Genomic DNA, 23,015 nt, shown 5'->3' on the forward strand with positions numbered 1-23,015 from the left:
AACACTTGTGCCCTGGGTTCAGTTCACACAGACACTCTTAACTCCACCCCTGCTAGCTGTGGGTCCCTGAGGTAGTCCCTCACATGCTCCTGGCCTGTTTCCTCACTTGCAAAATTAAATAGTTAGAGGATTTTTAAGACTTCGTTTAGTTCTGAATTTGAGGCAAGAAGCAATACAGATGATTCGACTACATCAAGGCTCCACATCTACTCCGAGAGGCCGGTCCTATACCACAGCCCCACGAGACAGAATTGGGGACCCCAGATTAGTCCAGGGCCACAGGCATGCTCTAATCCGGGTGGGCCTGGGAAGGCCCCAGCTTCTCCCAAACAAACCCAAACTGCAGGAGCCAGGTGACAGCGGCCTTGCATCTCTAAAGCAAGCTGAAGATGATCTGCAGAGAGCTAAAAGCCAGCTCCAAGCCAGAGCTCAACTTCGACTTTGCCGTTGGCTGATAACTTCTCTGTAGAGAGCCGAAGCACTAAGGAAAGTAGAAGTACAGAGGGGAAAAAAGGCAAAGAGAAGGGACAAGTTTACAGAGCACAGATTTGCATGTCTATTTTCTGTCTTCCCCCAAGAGAATACGAACTCCTATGAACTGGAACCTTATCTGCCTTGTGCTACCACTACATCCCTGGGCCCGGCAGAACGCCCTGCACACTGTATGCCGTTGATACATACTTGCTGAGTGAATCAAATGGCATGAAATGCAAACGGGTAAAAAGGTTTTCTCTTTCCAATCTTTTACTCACTTACTGTACGCCAGCTGTATCATCCACTGATACTAATCCACCTACATATGTGTCATCCCCAGCTCCTTCTATAGCAGCAAAAAGCCAAAGTGGTCTTCAGGGCTCCTCCATTTGTGATACAGGATACGGTGAGGAGAAAAATGAGGAGTCAAAAATAGGAGCAAGTCTGTTCCTCACAGACAAGATGAATGAGTATGAAAACAAAATAAATTCCATATTCTCTCCAGCCCAGGGAATCTGGAATCTGATCAGCAATGGGTAATTTGGGTACCTCCCCAGAAGGCACTGGCCTAGAAAGTCTTATCTTTGCATTTTTATAAAGATCTTTGGATGAATGGTGTCTGCTAAACTTTTTGAAAACCAAGTAAATGATTTTTTAGTGGGACAAGGCTTCTTCATTAATTTTCCAAATAAAAATACCTTGCAGGTTTTAAGTAAGCATCACAATTAGAGTATTAAAAAGTTTAACTACAAGATGTTCTTCTATGGTGTCATTCTCTTAAAATAGAATCCTCCTAAAAACTCCTAAAAATAAGTCTGCATAGTTTCATTTCATTTTCGAAGAAGGAGATAAACATATCAAAACAAACAGCTTCTTTTTAAAAGAGTCTCTCTGCTACACGGGGCTCACCGATCAAAGTCTAAAAGGGCCAATTTCTTCACCTCACAGGTCGATGACACAGCTTTGAAAAAGAAGAAAAACAGTCCCCCTGGTGTACTGCTGCTGTAGAAAGAGGAAGTATGTTAGTTGAGAATCACTGACGAAGACAGTACTGCCAAAGGAAATTACAAAACAGCATTTTAGCAACAGGGGCCAAGCTGCAGACAGATTCCTCATACATGGCACGACCGTAACTGGCCCTTTACTCCAGAAGGTGACTGAGGTCAAAATTAGAGGCCAATATGGAATTATTATGAGTTTGTCATTTTGAAATTGTTAAAAATATTTTTAAACATCAAAGTTGCAGTTAAAATAACATTTTTTAAACACAATATGTTGAAAAGGAATTGGGTGCGTTCATCTAAAAAGCCAGAACAGTGAGGACGTGAGCAAGCTTTATGTGGCGGGTCAGCCCTCATCTTTCAACCTTGGTAAGAACTGGTGAGAGGACACATTCTCACATGAAGGAAGACTCGGTCTCTTGAAGAATCATCCTCTGCAGCAGCAGCAGAAGTCCTCACACAGTATCTTACATTTATGAAACTGTAGGAACCACCACAGAAACTCATGGCTGCCTAACGTGACTGTGCCCTGACCCACGGGAACCACAGATGTGTGGACGTGTGTAGGACAATCAGTAATAAATGGGCCTTACCAGGTAAACCCTGGAGTCCTAGAGGTCTGCCTGAGACAGGAGGAAACAGACAACTCACCAGCTCAATTACAGGTGCGATGCAAGTAAGCTGAATCTGAATTAAAGGAAATGTAACCTTTTCCCCTCTTAACCACATCTGATTATTCATTTCTACTTTCATGCCCGAGGTAAGGGAACCTGCAAGATAGCCATCACCTTTCTCCCTGGCACAGTTTGCATCCGACAAACTTCAGTTAACCAAGAGCTTCCTCCTTTTGTTAAAATGCTCTCTTTTTTGCCTCCTTCGTCACTTAATAGTTCCTAAGTATCCATCCTGATAGGCACCAGACAGCTTTAAAAACACTGTGCACTCACTCAGCCTCCATCAATAATCATCCATCTTCCAATGCTGAAACAATAACCAAGATTTTTTAGATTGAGAGGCAAATATGCTTTTCAGGAAAACAACTTCTACTTACATAAGACTACTCAGTATTTAATAAATAACCTTTAAAAAGGATCAATTTAAAGAGAAAAACAGTGTAAAAAAGATCTCTAGAACCACGGCTACTAACTACCTCTGTACTAACTAGCTGTGTGACCTTAGAAAAGTGATTAACTTGAAGAATCAGGTTCTTCATCTATAAAATAAGGGGGTAGAAGGAGATCTGCAAACTTCATCCTGGCTGTACATTAAAATCACCTGAGAAACTTCAAAATAAAACTAAAACAACCCCACCAACCAATGCCCACACATCAGCCCAGTTAAATCAGGTTCTCTGGGCACTGGTATTTTTTAAAAGCTCCCAGGTAATTCTAACATGCAACCAGGATTTTGAGCCACTGGTCTCAATTCTGATCTCTAAGTCCTCTTTTCTAATTCAGTCTATGATCTTAGAGTGATAATTCTGGTTACAAGATCTCATAATACAATAGCCCAAAAAGCTACAAAAGAAGTAAGGCCTAGACCCTGCATATTATGCCTATGTGTACACATGACTAGGAGAGGTTAACCTGAATTCTAGACATTTTTAGAAGTTAAAAACCTTCATGCATAACTCAGAATGAAAGTAGTGTGGTTTAAATGCACATGCATGCTTCCAAAATGACTAATCATGATAGAAATCAACTCCTGAAACTCGGATGCATGGAAATGGGTCACAATTAGCTCCTGACCTCTCCCTTGTCCCTCTTCTTCCACCCCCCACTAAACCACAAGCACAAAAAAGCTTGGCTATTAGTCATAATCGGAATGTGAAACCAGCAGCCCCAGTTTCAAAGGGCATTCTCCATCATCAAAGATTTGGAAGTTCCTGCATGGCTGCATCTTTTGATAAAGGTCATCTTACAAAAACTCTTCAACTAAATTATATCCCTATAGTCTTCAAGGATTAGTTTTCGTGTGATACTCAGAAATGGAATTGGTGTAAAATTTTCAAGTAAAAATACTCATAGAATATGTGACCTGTATTAAACATATTAGGGCTGGGCAGTTTCAATTCACAGTATTTCATAAGATCTTAGTTAAAGAAAGATGAGATAACAGAGAAGGAAAAAAGAAACCATGAGACCAAAAATAGTTAGGACATAAAACCACAAAGTTTATGACTAGGTCCAAAATCTCTATTGCAAATCCTGCAAGCTACATGAAAACATAATTAATCCAGTCTCAACTCATGGCTACTTTTGGTAATACCACTTTTTCACACAAATCTTAAATTCAGATACTATATAAAATTCAAATACTATAAACTGGTATTATCTTTAACTATAAACACGATGCAAGAAACATTATTTGTACAGTTTAAATTACCTTCATAATCTTAAAAATAATAAGAAAGGTAAAAACCCTTCCTATGTTAACTTTTTAACTAACTTAAAGCTAACTTTTAACTAATAGATTTTCTGCACCAAATTCAAAATATGTAGGACTAAATTTCAAGTGTGAGAAATTTGGAAAATATCCCACCACCCCCCAAAATCCATCTTCTTAGATCCCAGAAATTCACCCCTTCCTAACACTGAACATTGAGATTAACCCTTACTATCCACTTGGAAACTCAATTTTTAAAGGTATCACATTAGCACTGTTTTGAAATGAAACTCTCATCTGTTTCATAAATATCCCTCGTATCACACAACTCATATTCCTTTGCAAAGCAATAAAATTAAATCAAATGTAAGATTCATAATATCAGCATTTGTTCAAGGATGAGATAGATTTGTGGAATAATATCAAAGCACACGTTTTCCTTTTAAAGTATCTAAACTAGCCCTTCCCAATACTAGCCATATAAAAAAAATTTTAAAGGCACTTTGCAAGATTTTTTTAAAGCAAATTAAAAGTCAATAACGCTAAATTCTTTAGCTTTTTCATACACTGACTCTTCTAAAGTGTTTCAGTTCTCCGCCTAAGGTCAAATTATTCTTATTTTACACAACCACTGGAATCCAGGAAGTACAGGGCTCCCCAAAGACAACGAAGGAAAGGACAGAAGGAGAAAGCAACTACCTCTTTAATTTAAAAAAAAAAAAAGGCTAACTTGTTAATAGAAGCAACTGACAAATGATATGTATCTCCAACTGCACAAGGCACAGGGCTCTCTTTTGCCTGGTACACATTCATATCTTAGGAGACGGGACCAGGAGGATGAGGTGCAAGAGCAAAGCAGCTGGGTATCAGCAGCCCAGCAGGGGCACAGGAGTTAATCTCTTTGGATGCCCAACTGCAGGAAGTCATTACATCATAGGCCTTTCCACACCTCTCTCCTTACCACGTGTCCAGTGCCCCAAGAGGCAGAAAAGGAGCAGTAGAGAGCCTCTTTTCAGGTTCACTTATAATAATAGGTAGAAGCCATTACAGTCCAGCCCTGCCAGCAAACCTCCCTCCCAAAGGCTTAGGTGAAGCGCCAGGCCCCGGTCCTCCACACCTGGAGCCCATGCCTCAGACAGGGCCAGAGTCCAGGCCTCAGTGGGGAAGCAGCAGGTGTGGCTAGTCCCTGTCGAGGTGGCAGGGCTGGCCCGTTCCAGGTCCCAAATCATCTCAGGCTACTCCGAGGCAGGTTTGCTGTTGAGACATCTCTGAGGAATACAGGTGTCAACACAGGCAAGGAAAGAGAACCGGCCAGGAAAAGGTTTACAACCACTGCTTTTTGCCACGGGATCGATATGCCTGTGGGAATTAATTAACACCCACAAGCCCGAAACTTGGACACAAGGGTTCTCATCCAGCTAGTCACAACACACCATGCTCCTGCGACCAACTGGAATCCACACATCCAACCTCACCTCCGGGCACCGACTCCCAAACACGTCCCCTCACTCCACCCGCAGCGGCCTCGCGTGCACCCACTACCGGGAAATCGACTCCAAAGTTGGCCGAGGACCTACCTCCTCTGCGATGACCCAGGAATCCGGCAAATGCACTCCTGTCCGTCTGTCCTTCCCTCGCCGGCGTCCCTCGCGCCCTCTCCTCACCTGGCCATGCCCGACGCTTCCCCAGGAGCCTCCTCTCCCCCTCCCGCCGCCTGCGCGGCCATCCCCGGGTTCCCCTCCTCCGGGGTCACACAGAACCCCCAAAGCCTCACAGCGGAGGCTCTCCCTGCCAACCCCTCTCCCCGGCGCCCGCAGGCGCGCTCCGACGAATCGAAGGCGCGTCTCGCAATGCGCAGGAGGCCCGGCGGGTCTGGCCGCCCGCCCCAGGTGGGTACGCACCTTCCAGCCGGCAGAGCTGTTGCTGTCGCCCTTATCCTTGAAGTAGGGCACGCAGCGCACCATCCACTCGTAGATCTGGGACAGAGTGAGCCGTTTGTCCGGGGAGCTCTCGATGGCGCGAGTGATCAGGTCGGCGTATGACAGGTTCCCCCAGGCGTTCCGCCGCGACGAGCATTTCCTCGGCTGCCCGGAGCCCCCAGCCGCCCCCGGCTGCGGCGGTGGCAGTGTCTGCTGAGGCTGCAGCGGCGTCTGCGTCCCCCCGCTCAGCGCGCCCACCGCGGGGGCTGGCCCGGACCCGGGGTCCTGCCCTCCGGGAGCTAGCAGCCGAGCCGAGTCCTCCAGGAGCAGTCCAGAGCCCAGCGGGCCGCCCGCGCCGCCGCCGATCGCCATGGCCGAGCCGGCCCTACCGCCGCCGTCCTCGTCGTCTTCATCGTCCTCCTCCTCGGGGATCATGGAGTCAGCGGCCGCTTCCCCCGAGGGCTTGGCCGGGCTCCCCTGGAGCTCCGGCCTCTGCAGGGGCCACGTACAGGAGCGCGGCCGGCTTTGGGGCTCGAACTCCGGGTCCAGCTCCACTTCGAGCGGAGAGAGCGGGGCCGGGGAGGCCGGCGCCTCTGCCATCTTCGCCGCCCGCCCGCCCGCGGCTCGGGCTCTCGCGCTCTCCTCTCGCGCCGGGGCGGGGTGCGGCGGGGGAGGGACGGGGGCGCCGCGAAGGCTCGGGCTCCCGGGCGCCGCCGTCGCCGCTACTGCCGCCGCCTGGGGAAGCACGAGAGAAGAGAGAAGGAGAGTTGGTTATCCCGGGCTGGAGCCCAGTCCTCGGCGAGTCCTCGCCCGCCGCCGCCGCCGCCGCGGCCACTGCTTCCCGATCGCACCGCGCCCGCCTCCCAGGAGCAGGCAGACCTGGAGACGTGCGTCCCGCGGACCCGGCGCAGCAGACGCGGCCCCCCTACCAGGCCGCTGGGGAGACTGGAGCGAACGGACGGACTCTCACGGGGCACTCCCCACTCCCCCGCCGCCGCCGCGGAAGCTGCAGGTCTCTCCTGGGCTAGGTGGCGGGGCGGGGAAGAAGGGGGAGGGGCGGGGAAGAAGGGGGAGGGGCGCGGGCCGCGCCTTTAAAGCGGGCAGCAGCCCGAGCTGGCGCAGCCCAGCCGCGGTCGGAGCCTGAGTCTGGGCGGGCGTGCGTTTGTTTATGTTTCGCTCCGGCCCGCTCAAGTGCTTCCCGCGGCGACGCCGCCAAAGTCTGTGGCGTCTTCGGCTCTTCTCCCAGTCCCTGGCCCTGCCGCCTCCGCGCCCCCCCTGCCACCCTCCTCCTAGCGGAGGGCCCAAGCCCGGGGAAGGCACGGGCAGCTCCCTTCTCCCCTCTTCGCCCGCGGGCTGAGAGAGTGAACGTGGGTCCGAGAGCAAACGGGCCCTTGTCACTTCCAGAAAAAAAAAGAAACAGGGAAGAAGGGGGGCAAGCAGCTCGGCGGGTATTCGCAAAGGGTCGAGCCGAGCAGCAGCGGCCACTTTGGGGGTTTGTGTGGTTTATTTTCCCGCGGGCGTCGTGTACTCCACCCCCTTCCCTGTAAAGAGCGAGAGGAGGGGGCAAGTCGGAACGTCAATCTTCCAACAGGTCAGGAAGCACCAAGTCTCCCGGGCCGCCAGAAAACCCGGACCAGCACGTTCATCACCTCCTTGCTCCCGCTGCTGCCATCTTGACAGTTTCCCCCTTCACTCAAGTCCTTTAAAAACACTAGCGGGAGAGAAGAGGGGCGCGCACACCGAGTCACGGGGAGGGAAAAGGGAAGCGCCTGGCCCAGCTCAGAAGCAGATCCGGAGTCACCGGGAAGGCGGCCGACCCGCTGCACAGCTCCGGCGCCTACCTGGGTTCCTTCCCTTCAGGGACGAGGGGGGAGGACTCACAATCCCGCGCGGGGCCGGGGCAGGGCGAGGAGGGGGCGCGCAACCTCGGCCAAGAAGAGGCGCTCCGGCCGCCGCCGCAGCCCGCCTGAAGAACCGCCTGTCAGCCTGCGCGCTGCTGCCTTCCACATTCCTCCTCCTCCCTTCCACGAGCAGGGCGGCCGCGGCAGCAGCACAAAGTTATAGACACACGCAGGGTGCCTCAACCTAAGCTGACGGCGGGCGGGTCCCCGCCCAGGGGGAGGGCTGGGCGGCGGGCCCGGGTGTGCTGGTGTGCGTGTGTGTGCGCGCGTGTCTGTGTGCGCGCGCGCGAGCCTGCGCGACCCGGCCCCGCGGAGCCGCGGGCTTGGGTGTGAGACCGCGCGCCGGAGGTCGGGACTCCGCAGGCTCCAGCAGCGGTCCCCGCCGGGCTCCTCCTCTCTCCCGCGAGCCTCAACGACAACAAAGCGCGGCGCTGGCCCAGGAGAAGGGGGGGGGCCCGCAGAGCCCCAAACCCTCCACCAGCGCAGTCGCATGGCTTCCCTGACTCGGAGCAGGGCGCCTGGCACCGGGGGGTCCCCAGCTAGCGCGTCCCTCCTCCAGGCTCTGCGCCCGCCCTGGTGTCCGGTTCCCCATTAGAACCCGACACCAGGTAACACCCGAGATAAGATGCTGACCGCAGATGGCAAGGGTTACCTCAGCGTGAAAATACTGGCAAGCGAAGATGTTGGTGCCCTCAGGACTTCGATAAACCAATGCCCTCAGATTTGATCAGGCACCAAGAGGTTTGCACTAACCTAGGACGCTTGACCGCAATCATGTTTCACATTTCGTGAATTTCACGGCAAACGAGGGGAGAAGTGTAACTCGGGAGAAAAGCAGATTATTCCACATTCCTAAATGCAAGAACAAATTTTGAACAACTGTGAATGGGAAATAATGAGTCTAATTTTTAAATGACGGCAAAACACCTAATTGTGCGTTTTTTACTTTTTAAAAGAAAAGTACTCCTTTAGGTTTAGAAAAATATCTTCACAAGTCCTTATCCTACGATCAGTACCCAAAGTCGTTCATTTGTGCACTAAGAATGCAATACATGCGACACGCACACCAAAATTCTATCCGCTTTGGTTTATAAATATCTTTCCCCGCCCCCACCCCCCAAATCCTTCCAAGTCACTAGAAATATCTTGGAGCCCAAAGCGGACTCCGCAACAACCCCGTACACAAAAAGGTCCAACCCAGCGTACCCAGGAATCCGCCCACCCGGCCGACTCCAGGCTCCGGGCTTTGCGCAGGACCCGTCACTCAAGTGACGCGCGGCCCCGCCCCTGCACCAAGCTAGTTCGACGCGTACAAACAGATGATGTCATTGTATCCACAAGCGCGTGACCCGGGATCTCTGCGCCGCGTCGCCATTCGCTGCGCCGCTTACTCGTCAAGCCGCGCCGCTTACTCGTCAAGCCACGCCGCGCGCTGACTGGCCGCGGCCACCCGTCACCAGGCCCCAGACGCCCCTCTCCGCCCCCCGCCTCCGCCCCCCAGCAAATAATAAACAATCGAGTAAAATTCGAAGGAAGGAAGGAGAGGATAGAGAGAGGGCGAACCAGAAGCCAGTCCTCCGCGCACTGATGGGAGGGAGAGTGAAAAGGAGAGGGACATGAGAGGACCGGGGAGGGGAGGGAAGGAGCAGACCTGAGACGATGTGTCCAGCCTCGATGAGGTGGCATCAGGGGAGGAAAGTTGGAGAGCATTCTGCGGGGCACGCCTGGTAACACGGGGGGCGCTAGGGCCCGGCAGCGGCCGGTCTCGGGGCTCCTGGGCGGTGCGCGGCCCGCCGAAGGGGCGGAGACTGGGCCGCGCTAGCGCAGCTCGGGCGGAGCCGGCAGACACGTGCGGGAGAAGGGCGGGCGCGCGCGCGGGCGCGCCTTACAGGCTCGCCATGAGCGCGCGGCACCAGCGGTAGCGCGCGCTTGTTTACCAGCGCACGTGGGTGTTATTTTTAAACGGAATGTTGTGTTGGCAGCTCAGCCGAGTGGCGGGCGCGTGGGGCCGCCCGCGCCGGCTGGGGGACGCGGCGGGGCCCGCGCCACGGCCTCTACGAGCGAAGCTCAGGGGCCAACAAGGCTGTCCCCACTGCCGGCATCTTGTGCAGCCGGCCGCTCCGGCCGGGAGCCTGATTGCGAGTTTCGCGCGCTGTCCAAGCCCCTACCGAGACAAGTGTTCTCGCCGCGGAACGCTGCCTTTTGTAAGCTCGGCCTCGGCTCCCTCATTCACATCCCGGGAACAAAGCCACCTCTTTCTTTTCGCCCTGGAGGCCGCGCCAGGCCGGGCTCCGCGGCCACCCGTTCTGGAGTAGATTTCACACGTTCACACACTCACTGGCACAAAATACCGTCCACGAGGTGGATTCCCATCACCCTTCGTGGTTTGTGTCCTTGCTCCCAATGTCCCCGGTCCATCTCTGCCCGTCTCTTGGGCACACATCTCTGCCCACGTACAACTGCGCTTCTACTTCGGGTTGTCTGCGGAGGGGGAGGTCTGGGGTAGAGGTCTCTGACTGCTTCCTGGGCTTGACCCCTCTGCGTGCGGCCCCGCTCCTCTCGTTGTGTGCCTGCCCCGCTGCGAAGCCCAGAGTTTGCATTTCGTTTATAAGCTGGCAGTGTGGAAGATGATGTACGATCACAGCTCTCAGCTTCAAGTGCCCAAGGCTGAGTAGAATTTGTTACACTGAGTCTGATTTTCTGCTTTGCACGAAGAACCAGGAGACCAGATTACCCAGGGCTTTGCACTGTGGTAGAGCATAAAATCCAAAGAACTTTCAGTTGCTTCTTTTTAATACTTTAACACACTGTAAAAGAAATCACCCTTTTTCTTCTCTAAATATAAGCAATCCTTTGTCATTAAGACGTAGAAAGAATGTGTTTACACTGGCCAGGCTCTCAGCCATTATATTTTCACTATAAACATGTTGAGTGTCCATTTACAGAATGCATATCCCAAGGGCATTCCAAAAAAAATGAAAGAGTTAAAAGATTCAGTAGATTAATTGAGCTCATTGTGACCCTCTTGGTGATTAACAGGGGTAGGGACATAATAAAGCTCTTTCCCTCAAAAAGCTTTACAGTCTTAGGGGGATGAAACGTTTAAAAGTTCAGCATTTCAAGAGCTTAAAAGCAGTACAAGACAAATACAAGAGGTCATACATACAGTGTTGGGTAATTTTCTAATGAGTTGAGGATCAAAACTTCAAATGGCAGTGACTATAAACATTCAGTCTGGTAAATGTGAATCTTACCCAAAGAATTAACACTTGTAATGTGTCCCTATAGGCAAGCCTTTGAAAACTCAGAGTGATTGTTCCCTTTTAGCCTGAAATTGCTTTGACCTTTGCTTTCTTCTTGAAGGCTTCCTTGGTCCTTCATTTCTTCACCCAAGTGTTTAGTATAGGAAAGCTGAATAAGTTATGGTTGTTGATTAGGAAAGAGTGCCAGCATTACCTTTGCAGTAGAATTTTTTATCAAAATTTTCCCTACTTATCATACCGTGTTTATTTCTACAATGATTTAAGGTGGTAACTGTCCACTCCATTTTGTAAATTCAGTCACTGGAGGAACAAACATTTTTTTAAAAAATTTTACCTGAAGAAGCTAAGTAATCTGCTAAAACTGTTATCCTTATAAAACAGGAAGAGACATTAGATATCTCTCCACTATGTGAGGACACAGTGAGAAGGTGGCTATCTGCAAGCCAGGAAAAGAGTTCTCACCAGAAACCAAATCCTATTGGAAACTTGATCTTGGATTTCCCAGCCTCTGGAATGTGAAATTATTTCTTTGACCAGAAGCAGTGCCATGTTAGAGCACTGGGATCACAACTAAATGCTGAACAATCATTGACAGGAAGACACTGGAACTCACCAAAAAAAGATACCCAACATCAAAAGACAAAGGAGAAGCTGCAATGAGACAGTAGGAGGGGCACAATCACAATAAAATCAAATCCCATAACCGCTGGGTGGGTGACTCACAAACTGGAGAACACTTATAGCACAGAAATCCACCCACTGGAGTGAAGATTCTGAGCCCCACGTCAGGCTTCCCAACCTGGGGGTCTGGCAACAGGAGGAGGAATTCCCAGAGAATCAGACTTTGAAGGCTAGCAGGATTTGATTGCAGGACTTTGACAGGACTGGGGGAAACAGAGACTCCACTCTTGGAGGGCACACACAAAGTAGTGTGCTCATCAGGACCCAGGGGGAAGGAGCAGTGACCCTGTAGGAGACTGAGCCGGGCCTACCTGCTAGTGTTGGAAGGTCTCCTGCAGAGGTGGGTGGTGGCTGTGGCTCACCACAGGGACAATGACACTGGCAGCAGAAGTTATGGGAAGTACCCATTGGTGTGAGTCCTCCTGGAGTCTGCCATTAGCCCCACCAAAGAGCCTGTAGCCTCCAGTGCTGGGTCACCTCAGGCCAAACAACCAACTGGAGGGAACTCAGCCCCACCCATCAGCAGACAAACATTAAAGTTTTATTGAGCTCTGCCTACCAGAGCTGCCTACCCAGCTCTACACACCACCAGTCCCTCCCATCCGGAAGCTTGCACAAGCCTCTTAGAGAGCCTCATCCACCAGAGGGCAGACAGCAGAAAAAGAAGAACTACAATCCTGCAGGCTGTGGAATGAAACCCACATTCACAGAAAGATAGACAAAATGAAAAGGCAGAGAACTACGCACCAGGTGAAGGAACAAGCTAAAACCCCAGAAAAACAACTAAATGAAGTGGAGATAGGCAACCTTCCAGAAAAGAATTCAGAATAATGATAGTGAAGATGATCCAGGACCTCAGAAAAAGAATGGAGGCAGAGTTCGAGAAGATGCAAGAAATCTTTAACAAAGACCTAGGGACTTCCCTGGTGGCACAGTAGTTAAGAATCCGCCTGCCAATGCAGGGGACACGGGTTCCAGCCTTGGTCCAGGAAGATCCCGTATGTCACGGAGCAACTAAGCCCATGTGCCATAACTACTGAGCCTGCACACCACAACTACTGAAGCCCTCGTACCTAGAGCCTGTGCTCCACAACAAAAGAAGGCACCGCAATGAGAAGCCCACGCGCCTCAACAAAGAATAGCTCCCGCTCGTCGCAACTAGACAAAGCCAGCACACAGCAACGAAGACCCAACACAGCCATAAATAAATAAATGGCCTCCTCCTTTAAAAAAAAAACAAACACCTAGAAGAATTAAAGAACAAACACCTAGAAGAATTAAAGAACAAACAAACAGAGATGAACCATACAATAACTGAAATGAAAACTACACTAGAAGGAATCAATACCAGAATAACTGAGGCAGAAGAACGGATAAGTGACCTGGAAGACAGAATGGTGGAATTCACTGCCTTGGAACAGAACAAAGAAAAAAGAATGAAAAGATATGAAGACAGCCTAAGAGACCTCTGGGACAACATTAAATGCACCAACATTCGCATTATAGGGGTCCCACAAGGAGAAGAGAGAGAGAAAGGACCCGAGGAAAATATTTGAAGAGATTATAGTCGAAAACTTCCCTAACATGAGAAAGGAATTAGCCACCCAAGTCCAGGAAGCGCAGAGAGTCCCAGGCAGGACAAACCCAAGGAGAAACAGGCCGAGACACATAGTAATCAAATTGACAAAAATTCAAGACAAAGAAAAGTTATTAAAAGCAACAAGGGAAAAATGACAAATAACATACAAGGGAACTCCCATAAGGTTAACTGATGATTTCTCAGCAGAAACTCTGCAAGCCACAAGGGAGTGCCATGATATATTTAAAGTGATGAAAGGGAAGAACCTACAACCAAGATTACTCTATCTAGCAAGGATCCCATTCAGATTCGATGGAAAAATCAAAAGCTTTACAGACAAGCAAAAACTAAAAGAATTCAGCACCACCAAACCAGCTCTACAACATATGCTAAAGGAACTTCTCTAAGTGGGAAACACAAGAGAAGAAAAGGACCTACAAAAACAAACCCCCAAAATTAAGAAAATGGTAATAAGAACATACATATTGATAATTACCTTAAATGTAAATGGATAAAATGCTCGAACCAAAAGACACAGGCTCACTGAATGGATACAGAAACAAGACCCGTATATATGCTGTCTACAAGAGACCCACTTCAGACCTAGGGACACATACAGACTGAAAATGAGGGGATGGAAAACGATATTCCATGCATATGGAAATCAAAGAAAGCTTGAGCAGCAATACTCATACCAGATAAAATAGATTTTAAAATAAAGAATGTTACAAGAGACAAGGAAGGACACTACATAATGATCAAGGGATCAATCCAAGAAGAAGATATAACAATTATAAATATATATGCACCCAACATAGGAGCACCTCAATACATAAGGCAACTGCTAACAGCTATAAAAGAGGAAATCGACAGTAACACAATAATAGTGAGGGACTTTAACACCTCACTTACACCAATGGACAGATCATCCAGACAGAAAATTAATAAGGAAACACAAGCTTTAAATGACACAATAGACCAGATAGATTTAATTGATATTTATAGGACATTCAATCCAAAAAGAGCAGATTACACTTTCTTCTCAAGTGCACATGGAACATTCTCCAGGATAGATCACATTTTGGATCACAAATCAAGCCTCTGTAAATTAAAGAAAATTGAAATCATATCAAGCATCTTTTCTGACCACAATGCTATGAGACTAGAAATAAATTACAGGGAAAAAAATGTAAAAAACACAAACACATGGAGGCTAAACAGTACGTTACTAAATAACCAAGAGATCACTGGAGAAATCAAAGAGGAAATCAAAAAATACCTAGAGACAAATGACAATGAAAACACGACGATCCAAAACCTATGGGATGCAGCAAAAGCAGTTCTAAGAGGGAAGTTTGTAGCAATGCAATCCTACCTCAAGAAACAAGAAAAATCTCAAATAAACAATCTAACCTTACACCTAAAGGAACTAGAGAAAGAAGAACAAACAAAACCCAAAGTTAGTAGAAGGAAAGAAATCGTAAAGTTAAGAGAAGATATGGCCTTTATTATGTTGAGGTAGGTTCCCTCTATGACAAACCCACAGCACGCATCATACTCAATGGTGAAAAACTGAAAGCATTTCCACTAAGATCAGGAACAAGACAAGGATGTCCACTCTCGCCACTCTTTTTCAACATAGTTTTGGAAGACCTAGCCACAGCAATCAGAGAAGAAAAAGAAATAAAAGGAATACAAATTGGAAAAGAAGTAAAACTGTCACTGTTTGCCGATGACATGATACTATACATAGAAAATCCTAAAGATGCCACCAGAAAACTACTAGAACTAATCAATGAATATGGTAAGGTTGCAGGATACAAAATTAATGCACAGAAATCTCTGGCATTCCTATATACCAACAACAAAAAGTCTGAAAGAGAAATTAAGGAAACACTCCCATTTACCATTGCAACAAAAAGAATAAAATCCCTAGGAATAAACCTGCCTAAGGAGGTGAAAGACTTATACTCAGAAAACTATAAAACACTGATGAACGAAATCAAAGATGACATAAACAGATGGAGAAGTATACCATGTTCTTGGACTGGAAGAATCAACATTGTGAAAATGACTATACTACCCAAAGAAATCTACAGATTCAATGCAATCCCTATCAAACTACCAATGGCATTCTTCACAGAATTAGAATAAAAAATTTTACAATTCATATGGAAACACAAAAGACCCTGAATAGCCAAAGCAATCTTGAGAAGGAAAAATGGAGTGGGAGGAATCAGGCTCCCCAACCTCAAACTATACCACAAAGCTACAGTAATCAAGACAGTATGATACTGGCACAAAAACAGAAATATAGATCAATGGTACAGGATAGAATGCCCAAAGATAAACCCACACACATATTGGCACCTAATTTACAACAAAGGAGGCAAGAATATACAATGGAGAAAAGACAGGTTCTTCAATAAGTGGTGCTTGGAAAACTAGACAGCTACATGTAAAAGAATGAAAATAGAATACAACCTAACTCGGAGGACCTTCAAGATGGCGGAGGAGTAAGACGTGGAGATCACCTTCCTCCCCACAAATACATCAAAAATACATCTACATGTGGAACAACTCCTACAGAACACCTACTGAACGCTGGCAGAAGACCTCAGACTTCCCAAAAGGCAGGAAACTCCCCTCATACCTGGGTAGGGCAAAAGAAAAAGAAAAAACAGAGACAAAAGAAGAGGGACAGGACCTGCACCTCTGGGAGGGAGCTGTGAAGGAGGAAAAGTTTCCACAAACTAGGAAGCCCCTTCACTGGTGGAGATGGTGCGTGGGAAGGGGGGAAGCTTTGGAGCCACAGAGGAGGGTGCAGCAACAGGGGTGCAGAAGGCAAAGTGGAGAGATTCCTGCACAGCGGATTGATGCCGACCAGCACTCACCAGCCTGAGAGGCTGGTCTGCTCACCCGTCGGGGCAGGTGGGGGCTGGGAGCTGAGGCTCGGGCGTTGGAGGTCAGATCCCAGGGAAAGGACTGGGGTTGGCTGCGTGAAGACAGCCTGAAGGGGGGTAGTGTACCACAGCTAGCCGGGAGGGAGTCCAGGAAAAAGTCTGGAACTGCCTAAGAGGCAAGAGACCATTGTTTCAGGGTGTATGAGGAGAGGGGATTCAGAGCACCGCCTAAACGAGCTCCAGAGATGGGCACGAGCCACGAATATCAGTGCAGACCCCACAGACGGGCATGAAACGCTAAGGCTTCTGCTGCAGCCACCAAGAATCCTGTGTGCAAGCACAGGTCACTATCCACACCTCCCCTCCCGGGAGCCTGTGCAGCCCGCCACTGCCAGGGTCCCATGACCCAGGGACAACTTCCCAGAGAGAACACACGGCGCACCTCAGGCTCTTGCAATGTCATGCCGCAGGCTCACCCGGCATTCTGTACCCCTCCCTCCCTCCGGCTTACGTGAGCCAGAGCCCCCTAATCAGCTGCTACTTTAACCCCGTCATGTCTGGGCAGGGAACAGATGCCCTCAGGTGACCTACATGCAGAGGCAGGGCCAAATCCAAAGCTGAACCCCAGGAGCTGTGTGAACAAAGAAGAGAAAGGGAAGTTTCTCCCAGCAGCCTCAGGAGCAGTGGATTAAACCTCTACAATCAACTTGATGTACCTTGCATCTTTGGAATACCTGAATAGACAAGGAATCATCCCAAAATTGAGGTGGTGGACTTTGGGAGCAACTGTAGACTTGGGGTATGCTTTCTGCATCTAATTTGTTTCTGGTTTTATGTTTATCCTAGTTTAGTATTTAGAGCTTATTATCATTGGTAGCTTTGTTTATTGATTTGGTGGCTATCTTCCTTTATATATATATATTTTTTCCCTCTTTTTTCTCTTTTTGTGAGTGTGTATGTGTATGCTTCTTTGTGTGACTTTGTATAGCTTTGCTTTTACCATTTGTCCTAGGGTTCTGTCTGTTGGTTGTTTTTTATTTTCATTATGATTCTTTATTTTTTAGTATAGTTTTTAGCACTTGATATCATTGGTGGATTTGTTTACTTGGTTGCTCTCTTCTTTCTTTCTTGTTTTTAATTACTTTTTTATGTTTTTATTTTTAATAATATATTTTTTAATTTTTAATTTTAATAATATTATTCTTTCTTTCTTTCTTTTTCTCCCGTTTCTTCTGAGCTGTGTGGCTGAAAGGGTCTTGGTGCTCTGGCCGGGTGTCACGCCTGAGCCTCTTAGGTGGGAGAGCTGAGTTCAGAACATCGGTCCACCAGAGACCTCCCAGAGCCATGTAATATCAATTGGCGAGAGCTCTCCCAGAGACCTCTGTCTCAATGCTAAGAACCAGCTCCACTCAACGACCAGCAAGCTCCAGTGCTGGACACTCCATGTCAAACAACTAGCAAGACAGGAACACAATGTCACCCATTAGCAGAGAGGCTGCCTAAAATCATACTAAGTTCACAGACACCCCAAAACACACCACCAGATGCAGCCCTGCCCACCAGAAAGACAAGATCCAGCCTCATCCACCAAAACACAGGCACCAGTCCCCTCCACCAGGAAGCCTACATAACCCACTGAACCAACCTTACCCACTGGGGGCAGACACCTAAAACAACAGGAACTATGAAACTGCAGCCTGCGAAAAGGAGACCGCAAATGCAGTAAGTTAAGCAACATGAGAAGACAGAGAAATACACAGCAGATTTAGGAGCAAAGTAAAAACCCACCAGGCCAAACAAATGAAGAGGAAATAGGCAGTCTACCTGAAAAAGAATTCAGAGTAATGATAATAAAGATGATCCAAAATCTTGGAAATAGAATGGCAAAAATACAAGAAACATTTAACAAGGACCTAGAAGAACAAAAGAGCAAACAAACAATGACGAACAACACAATAAATGAAATTAAAAATTCTCTAGAAGGAATCAATAGCAGAACAACTGAGGCAGAAGAACGGAGAAGTGACCTGGAAAATAAAATAGTGGAAATAACTACTGCAGAGCAGAATAAAGAAAAAAGAATGAAAAGAATCAAGAACAGTCTCAGAGACCTCTGGGACAACATTAAACGCACCAACATTCGAATTATAGGGGTCCCAGAAGAAGAAGAGAAAAAAGGGACTGAGAAAATATTTGAAGAGATTATAGTTGAAAACTTCCCTAATATGGGAAAGGAAATAGTCAAGTCCAGAAAGTGCAGAGAGTCCCAGGCAGGATAAATCCAAGGAGAAACACACCAAGACACATACTAATCAAACTATCAAAAATTAAATACAAAGAAAACATATTAAAAGCAGCAAGGGAAAGCAACAAATAATAAACAAGGGAATCCGCATGAGGTTAACAGCTGATTTCTCAGCAGAAACTCTGCAAGCCAAAAGGGTGTGGCAGGATATATTTAAAGTGATGAAAGGGAAAAACCTACAATCAAGATTACTCTACCCAGCAAGGTTCTCATTCAGATGCAATGGAGAAATTAAAAGCTTTACAGACAAGTAAAAGCTAAGAGAATTCAGCACCACCAAACCAGCTTTACAACAAATGCTAAAGGAACTTCTCTAGGCAGGAAACACAAGAGAAGAAAAAGACCTACAATAACAAACCCAAAACAATTAAGAAAATGGTAATAGGAACATACATATCGATAATAACCTTAAATGTAAATGGATTAAATGCTCCCACCAAAAGACATAGACTGGCTGAATGGATACAAAAATAAGACCCGTACATATGCTGTCTACAAGAGACCCACTTCAGACCTAGGGACACATACAGACTGAAAGTGAGGGGATGGAAAAAGATATTCCCTGCTAATGGAAATCAAAAGAAAGCTGGAGTAGCAATTCTCATATCAGACAATATAGACTTTAAAATAAAGAATGTTACAAGAGACAAAGAAGGACACTACGTAATGATCAAGGGATCAATCCAAGAAGAAGATATAACAATTCTAAATATTTATGCATGCAACAAAGGAGCACTTCAATACATAAGGCAAATACTAAGAGCCATAAAAGGGGAAATCAACAGTAACACAATAATAGTAGGGGACTTTAACACCCCACTTTCACCAATGGACAGATCATCCAAAATGAAAATAAATAAGGAAACACAAGCTTTAAATGATACATTAAACAAGACGGACTTAATTGATATTTATTGGACATTCCATCCAAAAACAACAGAATATACTTTCTTCTCAAGTGTTCATGGAACATTCTCCAGGATAGATCATATCTTGGGTTATAAATCAAGCCTCGGTAAATTTAAGAACAATGAAATTGTATCAAGTATCTTTTCCAACCACCATGTGATGAGACTAGATATCAATTACAGGAAAAAAACTGTAAAAAATACACGCACATGGAGGCTAAACAATACACTACTAAATAACCAAGAGATCACTGAAGAAATCAAAGAGGAAATCAAAAAATACCTAGAAACAAATGACAATGAAAACACGATGACCCAAAATCTATGGGATGCAGCAAGACCAGTTCTAAGAGGGAAGTTTATAGCAATACCATCCTACCTCAAGAAACAAGAAACATCTCAAATAAACAACCTAACCTTAAACCTAAAGCAATTAGAGAAAGAAGAACAAAAAAACCCCAAAGTTAGCAGATGGAAAGAAATCATAAAGATCAGAAATAAATGAAAAAGAAATGAAGGAAACAGTAGCACAGATCAATAAAACTAAAAGCTGGTTCTTTGAGAAGATAAACAAAATTGATAAACCATTAGCCAGACTCAACAAGAATAAAAGGGAAAAGACTCAAATCAACAGAATTAGAAATGAAAAAGGAGAAGTAACAACTGACACTGCAGAAACGCAAAAGATCATGAGAGATTACTACAAGCAACTATATGCCAATAAAATGGACAACCTGGAAGAAATGGACAAATTCTTAGAAAAGCACAACCTTCTGAGAGTGAACCAGGAAGTAATAGAAAATATAAGCAGACCAATCACAAGCACTGAAATTGAAACTGTGATGAAAAATCTTCCAACAAACAAAAGCCCAGGACCAGATGGCTTCACAGGCAAATTCCATTAAACATTTAGAGAAGAGCTAACACCTATCCTCTCAAACTCTTCCAAAATATAGCAGAGGGAGGAACACTCCCAAACTCATTCTATGAGGCCACCATCACCCTGATACCAAAACCAGACAAAGACGTCACAAAAAAAGAAAACTACAGGCCAATATCACTGATGCACATAGATGCAAAAATCCTCAACAAAATACTAGCAAACAGAATCTAACAGCACATTAAAAGGATCATACACCATGATCAAGTGGGGTTTATCCCAGGAATGCAAGGATTCTTCAATATACACAAATCAATCAATGTGATAAACCATTCTTAACAAATTGAAGGAGAAAAACCATATGATCATCTCAATAGATGCAGAAAAAGCTTTCGACAAAATTCAACATCCAATTATGATAAAAACCCTCAAGAAAGTGGGCAAAGAGGGAACTTATCTCAACATAATAAAGGCCATATATGTCAAACCCACAGCCAACATCGGTCTCAATGGTGAAAACTGAAACCATTTCCACTAAGATCAGGAAGAAGACAAGGTTGCCCACTCTCACCACTATTATTCAACATAGTTTTGGAAGTTTTAGCCACAGCAATCAAAGAAGAAAAAGAAATAAAAGAAATTCAAATCAGAAACGAAGATGTAAAACTGTCACTGTTTGCAGATGACATGATACTATACATAGACAATCCTAAAGATGCCATCAGAAAACTACTAGAGCTAATCAGTGAATTTGGTAAAGTAGCAGGATACAAAATTAATGCACAGAAATCTCTTGCATTCCTATACACTAATGATGAAAAATCTGAAAGAGAAATTAAGGAAACACTCCCATTTACCACTGCAACAAAAAGAATAAAATACCTAGGAATAAACCTACCTAAGGAGACAAAAGACCTGTATGCAGAAAACTATAAGACACTGATGAAAGAAATTAAAGATGATACCAACAGATGGAGAGATATACCATGTTCTTGGATTGGAAGAATCAACATTGTGAAAATGACTATACTACCCAGAGCAATCTACAGATTCAATGCAATCCCTACCAAACTACCAATGGCATTTTTCACAGAACTAGAACAAAAAATTTCACAATTTGTATGGAAACACAAAAGACTCCGAATAGCCAAAGCAATCTTGAGAAAGAAAAATGGAGCTGGAGGAATCAGGCTCCCTGACTTCAGACTATACTACAAAGCTACAGTAATCAAGACAATATGGTATTGGCACCAAAAACAGAAATATAGATCAATGGAACAGGATAGGAAGCCCAGAGATAAACCCACACACATATGGTCACTTTATATTTGATAAAGGAGGCAAGAATATACAATGGAGAAAAGACAGCCTCTTCAATAAGTGGTGCTGGGAAAACTGGACAGCTACATGTAAAAGAATGAAATTACAACACTCCCTAACACCATACACAAAAATAAACTAAAAATGGATTAAAGACCTAAATGTAAGTCCAGACACTATAAAACTCTTAGAGGAAAACATAGGCAGAACACTCTGACATAAATCACAACAAGATCCTTTTTGATCCACCTCGTAGAGAAATGGAAATAAAAACAAAAATAAACAAATGGGACCTAATGAAACTCAAAAGATTTTGCACAGCAAAGGAAACCATAAACAAGACAAAAAGAGAACCCTTAGAATGGGAGAAAATATTTGCCAATGAAGCAACTGACAAAGGATTAATCTCCAGGATTTACAAGCAGCTCATGCAGCTCAGTATCAAAAAAACAAACAACCCAATCCAAAAATGGGCAGAAAATCTAAATAGACATTTCTCCAAAGAAGATATACAGATTGCCAACAAACACATGGAAGAATGCCCAACATCATTAATCATTAGAGAAATGCAAATCAAAACTACAATGAGGTATCACCTCACACTGGTTACAATGGGCATCATCAGAAAATCTACAAACAATAAATGCTGGAGAGGGTGTGGAGAAAAGGGAACCGTCTTGCACTGTTGGTGGGAATGAAAATTGCTACAGTCACTATGGAGATCAGTATGGAGGTTCCTTAAAAAACTAAAAATAGAACTACCATATGACCCAGCAATACCACTACTGGGCATATACCCAGAGAAAACCATAATTCAGAAAGACACCTGCACCCAATGTTCATTGCAGCACTATTTACAATAGTCAGGTCATGGAAGCAACCTAAATGCCCATCGACAGACAAATGGAAAAAGAAGATATGGTACAGATATACAATGGAATATACCCAGCCATAAAAAGGAGCGATATTGGGTCATTTGTAGAGATGTGGATGAACCTAGAGACTGTCATACAGAGTGAATTAAGTCGGAAAGAGAAAAACAAATATCGTATATTAACACATGTGTGCAATCTCGAAAAATGGTATAGATGAACCAGTTTGCAAGGCAGAAATAGAGACACAGATGTAGAGAACAAATGTATGGACACCAAGGGGGGAAAGCAGGGCGGGGGCAAGTGGTGGGATGAACTGGGAGACTGGGATTGACATGTATACACTAATATGTATAAAATAGATAACTAATAAGAACCTGCTGTATAAAAATAAAATAAAATAAAATTCAAAAAAAAAATAAGCTAAGTAAAGTCACCATTTCAAACATCTAATTGTGGTGGCATTGGTGGTAGATGCCAGGGCTCTCCTCTGAGGGGTCACCACTAGCACCTGGGTCCTTGCACAGTCCTCCTTGCACCTAGGTCAGCTGGATACTCCCTCTGACCCAGCCCAAACACCAGGGACTGAGCACGCTGCCTGTGAGCAAGGTGCTCATTTCCCTC

At 45.8% G+C, this 23,015-nt stretch overlaps 1 protein-coding gene across 6 annotated transcripts in view; it reads right to left on the bottom strand.

The window, feature by feature from the left end:
• Positions 1-9,473, bottom strand: part of FOXO3 (forkhead box O3) — a 120,201-nt gene extending 110,728 nt beyond the window's left edge. The window contains exons 1-2 of one of the 6 annotated variants that reach the window (XM_082404764.1): positions 9,332-9,473; positions 5,762-6,514 (exon numbers count right to left, since the gene is read on the bottom strand). In XM_082404764.1, the coding sequence (XP_082260890.1) occupies positions 5,762-6,379 (618 nt within the window). In that variant the 5' untranslated portion in view covers positions 6,380-6,514; positions 9,332-9,473. Of the gene's footprint in view, positions 1-5,437; positions 5,531-5,761; positions 6,515-6,658; positions 6,790-7,620; positions 8,798-9,331 lie in introns of those variants that run through there. The other 5 variants (XM_082404768.1, XM_082404762.1, XM_082404765.1 and 2 more) reach the window with 5 other exon arrangements.
• Positions 9,474-23,015: the final 13,542 nt, after the last annotated feature.

The sequence above is a fragment of the Balaenoptera borealis genome (assembly GCF_965194805.1).
Source record: "Balaenoptera borealis genome assembly, chromosome: 9".
NCBI classification, from domain to species: domain Eukaryota; kingdom Metazoa; phylum Chordata; class Mammalia; order Artiodactyla; family Balaenopteridae; genus Balaenoptera; species Balaenoptera borealis.